This window comes from Rana temporaria, chromosome 7 (assembly GCF_905171775.1).
Source record: "Rana temporaria chromosome 7, aRanTem1.1, whole genome shotgun sequence".
NCBI lineage: Eukaryota > Metazoa > Chordata > Amphibia > Anura > Ranidae > Rana > Rana temporaria.
In genome coordinates, this window is record NC_053495.1 from 199,785,681 (window position 1) to 199,798,414 (window position 12,734).

Consider the following 12,734-nt stretch of genomic DNA (forward strand, 5'->3'; position numbering starts at 1 on the left):
GAGTGTAAGGAGTATTGCAGGGGGATGTATGTGCAGGAAAGGAGGAGTGTAAGGAGTATTGCAGGGGGATGTATGTGCAGGAAAGGAGGAGTAAAGGATGTGACATGGTATTATGTGAAGGAGAGAAGTTTGAAGGGTGTGACAGGGAGAAGTACGTACAGGAGAGAAAAGGGTAGGGTACAATGGTAGGCATTATGTGTAGAATAGGTTGTGGCGGGTAGATTGATAGGCAATATAAGCAGAAGAGGAGTACCGAGGATATACCATGGGGCAGTTTGTGGAGGGCGGGCAGTAGGTGCAGGAGAGGAATGTGGAGGGTATATTGGGGGTATCAGGAGAAGAGTGTGGAGCATATATGATTGAAGGCGGTATGTGCTGGTGAGAGTGTGGAGGAGGAGGAGGACAGCAGGTAGTAAACATAAGAGGGTAGTGCGGAGTGTGTGATTGGGGGGTAGTATGTGCAGGAGATGAGTGTGGGGGGCATGATGGTGGGCAGTGTATATAGGAGAGAAGTGTGAAGGGTATGACAGTGGGCAGTGTATATAGGAGAGAAGTGTGAAGGGTATGACAGTGGGCAGTATGTGCAGGAGAGGAGTGCGGAGGGTAAGACAACTAGAATTATGAGTAGAGCCATGCATAGGGTATGATGGCAGGCAGTATAAGCAGAAGAGTTCATACAATGGAAGCCCTTTACTTTTTAATTTTCATATTACTTATTTCTTCCCCCCTTTCACTTTGGTTTATTTATTAATGCCTATTGTGTTTTTAATAATAAAAAAAAAAACTTCTTACCATAACAGCAATTCAACACTTACTTTCAGTTTGTGTGTGCGCGCTGCAACTCCGCTGGCTTGTATCATGGCGATGAACACAGGAATGTCTCCCAGTGGGCTTCCCTTTCCACCTGCTATGCTGATCCCCAGAGCATCACTGGGCCCCTGAGGATGGAGACACAAGATGGGAAAGGTTTATACCTGGTGCACCAAGAAGGCAGCAGAGAATATGTACGTTTGTATCTACTCACTCTGTTAATTTCCACAATCCGCGGCTCCATTTCCATACCTACAGAGAGATGGGGGGAGACATCAGAAGAGGACCTGTCTGTTCATACAATCTATACAGTACTAAACACAGCTAGAGAGACTTGTATGAATCCAAAACTGTAGACAAACACTAAAACAAAACTTCTAAAAATATTAGTCATGAAAGCAGTACTGGGACAGGGTAGTCCAGCTCCCAGGGCAAGGGGAGAACTGCGCCCTCCTCCCCCACAGTTGATACATGCTATAGAATTAGTGTGGCACATTGCATACATTCTTTGCCCCATTGCTTCTCTGCACCCGGGGGCAGCTTCCCTTCCTGCCCAGCCTGGAAGTGCTCCACTAACGCATTACTTAGCATGCTGAAACTTGAGAAAATAGGTCCGATTCTCAGCTTACTGGGCCCGTGTTTTCTTCTAACCACGCTAGTACCGTGTTTCCCCCGAAAATAAGCCCGGGTCTTATATTAATTTTGGCAACAAAAGACACATTAGGGTTTATTTTTGGGGTAGGTCTTATCATGTAATGTAGTGTCTTCTCTCCCGCTCTCCCTCCCTGTCAGGAATCCCCATTGTGAACAGAGTTAAAATGCTTGTAAAATCCTATAATCCACTCTATTACAGTATTATATAATGTACAATATGTGTTTCTGTAATATAATTGTGCCAAATACCTTCGTCTGTGCTTCTGTGACCCGCCAGAGCTCTCTTCCCTGTAATTATATTACAGAAACACACACATTGTACATTATATATTACTGTGATAGAGTGGATTATAGGACTTTACAAGAATTTTAAACTAGGTCTTATTTTCGGGGTAGGGCTTATATTGCAGCTCTATAGAAAATAACGCTAGGTCTTATTTTCAGGGTAAGTCTTATTTTCGGCGAAACATTGTAAGACAAAGCAAAAACCCAATGTTATAGCCTGCACTATAAGACACAAATTTCTAAACGGTCTCAGCTTGCAGGCTGCCACACAGACAGGAGAAAGTTACCGGAGTTCCTCTGAGAGGACGGTGCCGAGGATCTCTTGGCGCTTGTGTAATTCTGTGAGCTGGAGACGACAGGGGCGTACGCGGCCGGCGGGGCGCTGTGAGAGCTGTTCTGGCTGACCTGGAACAAAGATTTGCAGAGTAATTAAATTCTCGTATGTTCATTCGTTTCATTACAATTTAATTACAGGAACGGCAGAAATCGTTATTAGACTCAATCCCCAGGTCCGACAGCATTGTATGGCTTGGTGGGAAAGCGTGACAAGGAACTGCCAAGCTCGCGCCTGTTCTCATTTTAACTGATGGAAACGCAATTTTATGTGAAAGGGATTTTTTTTTTTTTCTTACGGCTACATGCTGTGAGCAATTAGCCCGTTGTGACATTTAACATTTACTGACTTCAGCAACAAATGAAGCAAAGCCGACAAAATTTAGTTTTCTGCGATAATCTGAAAGTTCTTTTCAAAAAAAGAAAAAAGGAGACAAATGAATGCAACACTCTATTTAGTAAAACATCATCCACTTCAGCCCCGGAAGGATTTGCCCCCTTAATGACCAGGCCCTTTTTTGCCGATACGGCACTGCGTCGCTTTAACTGACAATTGCGACGCTGTTCCCCACAAATGGAGATTTCTTTTGGTGGTATTTGATCACCTCTGCGGTTCTTTTTTCGCGCTATAAACCAAAAAAGACCAACAATTAAAAAAAAAAAAAAAGTATATATATATATTTATATATATATTTTTTTTCTATAACAAACATCCAAAAACAAAAAAAATAATCAGTTTAGGCTTGGAAAAAAAAATAAAAAAAATAAGCATATATTGATTGGTTTGCACTAGGGCTGCAACTAACGATCATTTTCATAATCGATTAGTTGGCTGATTATTGTTTCGATTAATCGGATAATAGCCTTAAAAAAAAAGAAAAAAAAATTGAATTTTTAAAATATTTTGGGCCAATTTGTTGTTGGGCAGATTACAAAACACAAATTGCCGCAAAAACACATTACATGCTTTTCTGCAGCTTCTCCATTGAAGTATATTGAACCAAAAAAAAACAAAATGGCACCGTTTGATGATTTTTTTTCAGCTGCTGCGTATTTGGAACGTGTCCCATAGGAAAACATGAACTGTAGTGTGTTTCTGCAAAAAGCACCAAAAAACAGAGGTGTGACCCCAGTCCTGAGACGTTTAGTAACATAATGGGGTTAAAAAACAAAAAGAAGTACAAAAAGAGCAAATAATCACTACTGTAAGGGGTTCATTTTTTTACTATGGGACAGTGAAAGTAATATTTACAGTAGCAATTTGCTTTTTTGTACTATAAAGGGCTAATTTTAGTTTTTTTTTTAACCCCATTATGTTACTGGCCGATTAATCGATTATGAAAATTGTAATCGATTAATTTCATAATCGATTAGTTGTCGATTAATCGATTAGTTGTTTCGGCCCTAGTTTGCACAACATTTATACAGTCTAAAAAATAGGGAATAGATTTATGAAAATTCATTATAATATATTTTTTTTATTTACAAGTAATGGCGGCGATCTGCGTATTTTAGCGGGACTGCGACATTGCCGCGGACAGATCGGACGCGTTTGACACGGTTTTGGGACCAGTGACATTTATACAGCGATCAGAGCTAAAAATAGCCACTGATTACTGTATGAATGTCACTGACAGGAAAGGGGTTAACACTAGGGGGCGATCAAGGGGTTCACTGTGTTCCCTGGGTGTGTTCTAACTGTAGGGGGGATGGGCTACCTAGGACATGACAGAGATCGCTGTTTCCCGGCCCGTCTTCCGGAAGTGGGGAAGGGGACCTGTCAAAAACATATTCAATTAGCACTGGTTGTTAAGGAGCCAGCACCCGCCAGCATCCTTAACAACCAGTAAATAGCTTGTTGTTAATTAGTGGGCAACTGCTGGCATCTTTAACAGTAAATATCATGGTTATTGAAGCGGAGTTCCACCTATATGCTTCCGATCCTCCCTCCGGTGTCACGTTTGGCACCTTTCAGGGGGGGGGGGGGGGGGGGGGGGGATATAAAAACCAATCTTGGACATTGGTTTTTATATTGCCTTGCCGGCCAAATGTTGCGCCCATCCTCTTTTTATTTTTTTACCCATACTCTCAAATAAAAAAAATTACTTTTGAAATGTCATAAACATGTTTAAGTATCTGAGATTTTAGTGATTGAGTTTTTAACCTTTCACATGTGGATTTCTCGCTGTGATCTCTTTAGGAAACACTCCGATGGGGAGAAGCCATTCCGCCGCCGTCTGTGTTTTCTCCATTTAATTTGTCTGCCGGTGGAGGGATGAAAGGCCTGGCCTTTAGAAACGTCTTTGTAGCCTTTTCCAGCTTTGTGCATCTCCACATTTCTTATTCCAAGTCCTCTGAAATTTCTTCTGACTGTAGCACAGTTCACAGATCTTCCATGAAAGGGCAGACTCTCAGCAATGGAACCTTTTCATAGGGCATGGCACATTCAGAGCACACAACCAACCTCCTCTCACCGACTCCAATCACCCGCCTTGTAAGATAGTATCCTATTGGACAGTCTCTTAGCACTAATCTAATTGTCATGTTTTTGCATTCACATTTATGCACATTCAGTATGTGATATACCATATTTATCGGGGTATACCACGCGCCGGCGTATATAACGATCACCCCAAACTTTGGAAGGTATTTTTAGAAAAAAAAAAAACTTACATTTTTGTCCTGCGTCCATCGGCAGCCTTGTCCGGCGTCCGTCTGCGGCCTTGCGCAGGGTCCGTCCAGCCTTGTGGGTGTCCGTCTGCGACTTTGGAGGTGTCCGTCTGCGGCTTCCTCACGGGGTCCGTCTAGTCCATCCGCACCTTGCCCGGGGTTGCAGCGGTGTTTGTTTTGGATTTGGTGCCGAGAGGAGCTGGATTTCCTGTGTGTTTGGCGTGACTGCGGGCGGAGCCGAGCGTGGCCGAGTGCGCAGTTCACTTGGCTCGACTCTCGGCTCTACGCTGGGCTCCTCTCGCATGGCTGCGGGCGTGGCCGAGCCTAGCCGAGTGCAGAGTACACTCGGCTTGGCTCGGTCTATTTCGGCGGCGACCGGGAACAGCAGTATCGGCGTATATCGCACACCCACGATTTTCCCCTGATTTTAAGGGGAAAAAAGTGCGCGGTATACGCCGATAAATACGGTAAACGTTTAGATTTCCCTCCTTGCTCTCTTTACACTTTTATTCATTCAACAATCTTGTCCTTCACTTTGGTTATTTATCACCTTTTCTTTTAACCATTTATGGTCATTTATTATCGTCTCTGGGAGGTACAATATATTTTTGTCAATTTTATTTTTACACATAGCACAGTGAACGTTCAGTTGCATGTACTATTGTGAAGGAGTTGATAAAATGATTATTTTGTGTTTATGTTCTCTCTCTTCTAACCACTCAAATATTGTTCTTCTTTATTATTTTTTGTTATTAATTTCTTTCTTGTTGCGATGTGTAATATGAACATGTATGTGTGTGTATTGTGTATTATTTTTTGTTATTAATTTCTTTCTTGTTGCGATATATATATATGCACTTGTATGTGTGTGTATTTCAGTATTACATTAGTATTTTCCTTAAATGAAAGTCATGACAGAGTTAAATCCTCCCAGTGAAGATAAAAAAACATATGTTCTTTCCAACCCCCTCCTTTCTACTCCCTACTTCTTTACCCCCTCCTTTCTGCCCCTCCCATCGACCAAAGAGAAAATGGTCCCCATGTCCTGGAATGCTTGCCTCGTGGCGAAGAAACAGATGTAACAAGAGAACACCACATATGAATGAGCCAATCAGAGGCACCCATATGTGATGATGTTTGCTTATATCACTTTGACTATAAAAGCTGTATAAAAGCTGTAATTTGAATAAAAGCTTTCTCTTTCTGTTGGAGACGATGATGGAGACTGAAGCGTGAATTATTTCCTCTTGCCTGCATGCTCACATCATCATAGATTTGGCTCAGTATCCTGGAATTGAGACAGGGAAAATCTATTACACTTTATTTACATCTTATTAACCCTCACAAGGTTTTTTTCCCACCTTCTTATCGCTGCATTATTTTGTCATTTATTACACATTGTCTATTGCTGGGCTGGCTGCTTTTATATCTCTAGGACACTAGCGCAGTATTTTTCTCTGTACAAACTGTCCCTAGCAGTCTGCTGCAGAGAGGACCGCAGGCAGGGCTGGTGCAAGGATTTTTGACACCCTAGGCAAAACCTCATTTTGCCTCCACCCCTGACTCCACCCCCTCTGTTCTTCCCATGTATACCCCACCTTTTTAATGAAGCGCCCATCAAATGCAGCTTCACCTGAACTCAGCAAATGCAGCCTCACCGGCGCCCATCAAATGCAGCCTCACCGGCGCCCATCAAATGCAGCCTCACCGGTGCCCATCAAATGCAGCCTACTCGTTCCCATGAATGAATGTTTGCTTGCTTAATTCATTCAGGAGTTGGGACACAGACACAGTCCTCTGCTGACACTCTGACACTATGTGCGAATGGAGCAGTAGCTGCCTGTTGATGCTGAGACTTAGTTGCTTGTTGCAGAGAGTAGGAATACCAGCGGCTGGGCGCCCCTAGGCAGCAGTGTGCCCTAGGCAGGTGCCTAGTGGTAGCACCCGACCTGACCGCAGGGCTCCATGGGGTAGGAGCGGCCTCGCTGCAGCGCTCTAACAAATTCCTCCGCACTGACACAGCGCTTGGGAACAATTTAGCTAATTACAGTAGGACATTTATATTTCCGGTTTTTGGTCCCATGCTGTGTATATAAACATCACTTAGGCCTTAAAGGATAATTTTTTTTTATTTTTTGTTAAACGCAGAGACAGTTTTGAATTCTAGCCCAGTCTCTGCTTTGTAAAAGATTTATAATCTGTCATTGAATGAGCAATCTTTTTTTCTCATCTGATATGCTGCATTGGTAAAGAATCTGATTGATGCCAGTGCACACAAAATCAGCAGGCGGCAAGCGGTTTCCAAAAAAAATAGAAAGTCTGTGAACCCTTTAAAGCAGAAAGGGAAAAAAAAACATCAATTAGGCTTTAATATTATGCTACAAAGTAACTGCTAGTCCAAGCAAAATAATTGAAGCCCAACTCCATCCAAAAAGATTTTTTTATTTTTTTTTGCCAAGTTTTCAAGAATGTAAACAGTCAATTATTATAGAGCTTTCATTGTAATCTGTGTCCAGGGACATCAGGACAAGAAAGGCAAGGGTGCAGGTGTCACTAGGACAGGAAGACAGAAATGAAGAACTTAAGCCTGGTACACGCAAACGGATTTTCCGCAGACAAAGCGTAGGACTTTTGTTCCGAAGGGCGTTGGCCAGGAATTTGTCTTGCTTTCAAACGGCAAAGAATTGTCGGCCAACAAACTCAAAACTACGTGTTTTTTCGTGTTTGGGCACCTTCTGCTAATGTTGCTTTTTTTATAAATATCAACACTATTAACACTATATATGCACATAGTTTATTAAAAAACTGTATTAAATTGTACATCTTGGGGGAAAAAACAAAAAAAAACAAACACACACCAAACCCAACAAACGCATCACAAGCCTTTACATAGACCACCACTACATAGACCAGAGAGAAGAGGAAAAAAAGGCGCACCAGCCTAGTGTTACCGTTGACAATTTAATAGAATAAAAATATAATACAAAACGACTCACAAGGAAAGCAACATAATAGGCTTATCGACAAAGCTGTAGTGGATACCCCTCGAACCACACTCCAAATGGGGGGGATGAATGTGTGTCACTGCCGGCTGACGCATTTCAAGGCTACAAGGACCTCTTCATCAGAGCCCAGCAGTTACCGTTTTTGCCATTTTTCCCATGGAACATTGACTGTTGGACAATTCACTCGTATGCAGGAGTTTTTGTTTTCTGTGTCTAAGAGCACCACTACATAGACCAGGGATGCCCAACCTTTTGAAGCGCAAGGGCCACTTAAGCAACTTGGTAACTGGTCGCGGGCCACATAAAGCGGAACGGGCGGATGGCAGGTCTGTGTCCGCTCTGCATATGCAGGGTGTTTTTTCTTGCATCCTACTGTTAATGCGTTTTTAGCTTTCATGATTTTTCTTTTTTGTTTTACCCAGAATGCCTGTAGGGGCTTGTTACATGCATCTCACTGGGCATAAAAATGACCAATAATGCTTTAAAACTGTGAATGCAAAGTCAATTTTCAAAATGTTTGCAAGTGTATTTTTAATTTTTTAAACCACCTAAACAAAGTGGATATAGCCTGACCCTTTCTTATGCAAAGAAAAAAGTGTTGGCTTTGAGGAATACAAAAGTTTTATTTTTTTTCAAATTTGAAATCTTGATCTCCATCTATGAAAACATCCTGCCAACATATGGTCAGCACTGGCACCGAACAACACAAACAAAATAATTGTCTAATCAGGCACACGGTCACGCAGCGGGAATGTAGGCGTAGGTGGCGGTATTGACCCGATTTCAATGCGAAGAAAGAATTTATGTAATTGATTGCAATTAGCACTTCATAAGGGGACAGCGGTTATTGAGAGCTCCCTTGGTGAATTTTTACTATCACAGCCCTTCAATAGATCTTCCTGGGGATAATAGTGTATTGTGCTGCTTCTGTGGCAGATCAATATCAGTCAGATGCAGAGCCTCCAACTCGTATAAGTGATGATCAATAAGAAGCAGACAATGGGAAAAGGATGAACAAGGGCTTTCATAACAAAGAGAGTTAACAAAAAACGTGCGTTATAATAAAGAGGTAAACAAGGGGCGTTTGTCCCACCGGGACAGAAGCCACCAAAAGACCAGAACAGAGCATAGATCCCTGGTACCCAACCTGTGGCCCTTTGGTATATGATGGGTGGCGCTCGGATCTCAGCAGTCTGTAGACGCAGGGGTCTCAAACTGGCAGCCCTCCAGCTGTTGCGAAACTACAAGTCCCTTCATGCCTCTGCCTGTGGGAGTCATGCTTGTAACTGTCAGCCTTGCAATGCCTCATGGGACATGTAGTTTTGCAACAGCTGGGTGGCCCCCATATTGAGACCCCTGCGCGTAGAGGGAACATTGGTTAGAGTTAGGCTAGCCATACACGGAGCAAACTTCTTTCCTGCAACCACAGGTTGCAGGAAAGAAATTTAATCAATTCCACCATCAACACGGAGAGTGTTGATGCAGGAATCGCTCCTGGTCAGGGCCATGGTCTTCTACCGGCGAGGGGGAGGGCAGGAAAGCCCCCCCCCCCCCCCAAGCGGGAGAAGACAGTGATTTTTGTTATTGGCTATAGCAGCCTCTAGCGATATTTGCAAGAGAATCTGGCAGGCTGGCAATGTTGTATCCTGGCCCAGGCCTAGGGCAGCACTTGGCAGGGGGGCAGCACTATAAGTGTAGCACCAGTCTCATGGGGCGGACCGGGGTATGCGGGCAGCCGGCATTCCACAACTGTGGGGTGGCACTTCTTCTAACTTTGACTGTTATTTTTTATCATCCCTGTCCCATTGCAGAGATTTCCCTTCACGTCCTGCCCCATAGCCAAACAGGAAGTGAGAGGAAATCTATGCAAATTAAGGGAATCCACCGCCCCCCCCCCCCCCCCAGGCCCTCAGAACTATTTCAGGGCGGGTCTTAAACAGAAATGGGTGTGGCCTCAACAGGAAGGGGTGGGTTATATTTAAATTAGGGGGTGCACGAGTTTAGTCAGGCCTAGGTCAGCACAAAACCTAAATACACTACTGCAGGCTGGTTGTACCCAAGTTGATCGATCAACTTGGTAGATTCAGCCTGCCCATTAACGGTTCACATCTCCGCCGGTACCCGCTGAACCCGGCTGAGATTCGAACTGTGTAGGGCTGGGCCACAGGAATGCACTGATACTGAGTATTATCACTCATGAAAATGCTTCGATGCCCAAAACTGGAACTTTGTGGTGTGATTTGCGCCCATACAAAATTAATGGGCTCAAGTTGCACTGCAAAGAATCGCCTGCAATTTGAACAGGAATGTGGTGCGATTCCTGTCTGAATCGAATGCGGGGTTTCGCCTCACTGCTCCTGTGTGAACCCAGGCTGAAATCACTATAAGCCTGGGTTTATACAGGAGCGGTGGGGAAACCGCTCCCGGGATGGGCTCAAACTGCGCAACAAAGTATCGGTACTTGGTATTGGCGAGTACTTACCAAAAGTATCCATACTTATACTCGCCGATAAAAAAAGGGTATCGGTGCAACCCTAGATGGAGTAATAGCATTGACCTTTACCAGCCTCATGCAACACGTTCTCAGTTTTATATGGTCTTCTGCAGTATATCCCCCGCCAACAATGTATCCTGTCCTCACTCTCTGACCCTCATTTCTTCTATTAGGTCTGCAGTCTCTGACAGTCCTCTCAAGCATCACATATATTGAATATTATGTGTGGCCCCTTTGGTGATGGCAGGGGCCCCATCTGAGGCCCCCTTTAGCTCATAAACTGACAACCAGTGGCTTAGAATATAGTGGCTTAGCGGTTATCAACTCTGCCTTGAAGCACTGGGGTCCTCAATTCAAATCCTGGTCAGAATGCTATCTGTATGATGTATGCATGTTCTCCAGTAGACATGTGCACTGCCAAAAAGTTTGTTTTCGTTTCATTTCTTTAGGGCGTTTTTTGGGTCATTCGATATGATCATAATTTGTTATTTGTAATAAATTCCTAACATTTGGAATTTTTTTAATTTATTATGTTTCATTCTTTTAGATGCAGTATTCGTTATTTTGATAATTCGGAAAAATCCAAAAGTTTAAAAACCCGAAATACATAATAACTATTAAAGCGGAGTTCCGGCCACAATTTCACTTTTTAAATATAAATACCCCTGTAATACACAAGCTTAATGTATTCTAGTAAAGTTAGTCTGTAAACTAAGGTCCGTTTTGTTAGGTTGTTACAGCATTTAGACACTTTATAAAATAGAAATTGACTGGGGCCATCTTAAGTGTGGGCATCATGAAGCCAGACTGTATGACTTCCTGGATTTCAGCCTTGCAGATCTCGCACATGCTCAGTGCTGCACAAGCAGTGTAATAGGTTTCAGATCAGGTTTCAGCACCTGTACTGTCCAAGTCACATGATTCTTCGAGACTGGGGAGTGCACAGACTCCTGGAAAGTTACACCCACTACATTCCCAGGAGTCTGTGCGGTGTAGCTTAAGCACCTAGGTGCAGGAAGAGGGAAGATTAACTATTCTGCCTAGCAACAACACTTTGAAGGCATATAAAAAAAATATATTTTTTCTTAAAGGACTAATGACATTTTTTTAAAACTACTGATGTAATGTTATATTTATGGGTGGAACTCCACTTTAAATTATAGGTATTGGAATTTCCTTTCAAAATTTGGTTGTTGAATGTAATGAATACGAATTTATCCAAAGTTCCAAATTATCCATCTAACAAATGGAACAAAACAAATTAATAATAATAAAAAGTTTATTATTATTATTAATTTGTTACGTTCCATTCGTTTAGATGCGGCATTCGTTATTGCGAATAATTTGTAAATTTGGATAAATTTGACAAATTTGAAAGGAAATTCCAATATCTATAATTTAATAGTTAGCAATAGATATTATTAGACAGTTCGTTATTATTTTGAATTTCTGAATTTTTGTTCTCGGAAAAATTCGTTAAATGGGGGTTTCGTTGATTCGAATATTTACGAATTAACGAATTTGTCAAATTTCTTTGAAAAACAAATTCGGAACTAAACAAATTGCACATGTCTATTCTCCAGGTGCTTTCCTGCCTTTCCACCAACCTTACAAAGACATGCTAGCAGGGTTATTGGTTTCTGTCTAAATTGGCCCTAGTATGTATGTATGTATGTATGTATGTGTATGTATGTGTGTATGTATGTATGTGTGTATGTATGTATGTGTGTATGTATGTATGTGTGTATGTATGTATGTATGTATGTGTGTATGTATGTATGTGTGTATGTATGTATGTATGTATGTATGTATGTATGTATGTATGTGTATGTATGTGTGTATGTATGTATGTATGTATGTATGTATGTATGTATGTGTATGTATGTGTGTATGTATGTATGTATGTATGTATGTATGTATGTGAGATAGGAACCTTAGACTGTTCCTTGAGAGCAGAGATCTTTGTCAATATACAGTATGTAAAGCACTGCACTCAATGAGACTCGGCTGATCACAGATCGGAGTACCCGACCCCTTACCATGTGATCAACTTGTCACCCAATGACAGTTGATCATGTGATGTAAACAGAGCCGGTAATCGGCTATTTATTCTCCTCACGCTGATAGTGTGAGGGAAAAAAAAATAGCCGATCACCGGCGGCTGTCAGAGGGACATCAGTCCAGAGCAAGGAGAGGTGCCATCTGAATAACAGTGCCACCCATCAGTGTCCACACAGTGCCACCCATCAGTTTCCCCTAACAGTACCCCCCCAGTGCCGCCTTATCTGTGCCCCCCCCAGTGCCGCCTTATCTGTGCCCCCCCCGTGCCGCCTTATCTGTGCCCCCCCAGTGCCGCCTTATCTGTGCCCCCCCCAGTGCCGCCTTATCTGTGCCCCCCCCAGTGCCGCCTTATCTGTGCACCCCCCCCCAGTGCCGCCTTATCTGTGCCCCCCCCAGTGCCGCCTTATCTGTGCCCCCCCAGT

General features: G+C 42.9%; 1 protein-coding gene across 6 annotated transcripts in view; it reads right to left on the reverse strand.

Annotated features, from left to right (window-relative positions):
• Positions 1-12,734, reverse strand: part of PATJ (PATJ crumbs cell polarity complex component) — a 328,942-nt gene that overhangs the window by 18,194 nt on the left and 298,014 nt on the right. For all 6 annotated transcript variants that reach the window (XM_040360804.1, XM_040360805.1, XM_040360807.1 and 3 more), the window contains 3 exons: positions 2,037-2,154; positions 1,025-1,062; positions 816-938 (listed from right to left, as the gene is read on the reverse strand). In XM_040360804.1, the coding sequence (XP_040216738.1) occupies positions 816-938; positions 1,025-1,062; positions 2,037-2,154 (279 nt within the window). The remainder of the gene's footprint in view (positions 1-815; positions 939-1,024; positions 1,063-2,036; positions 2,155-12,734) is intronic.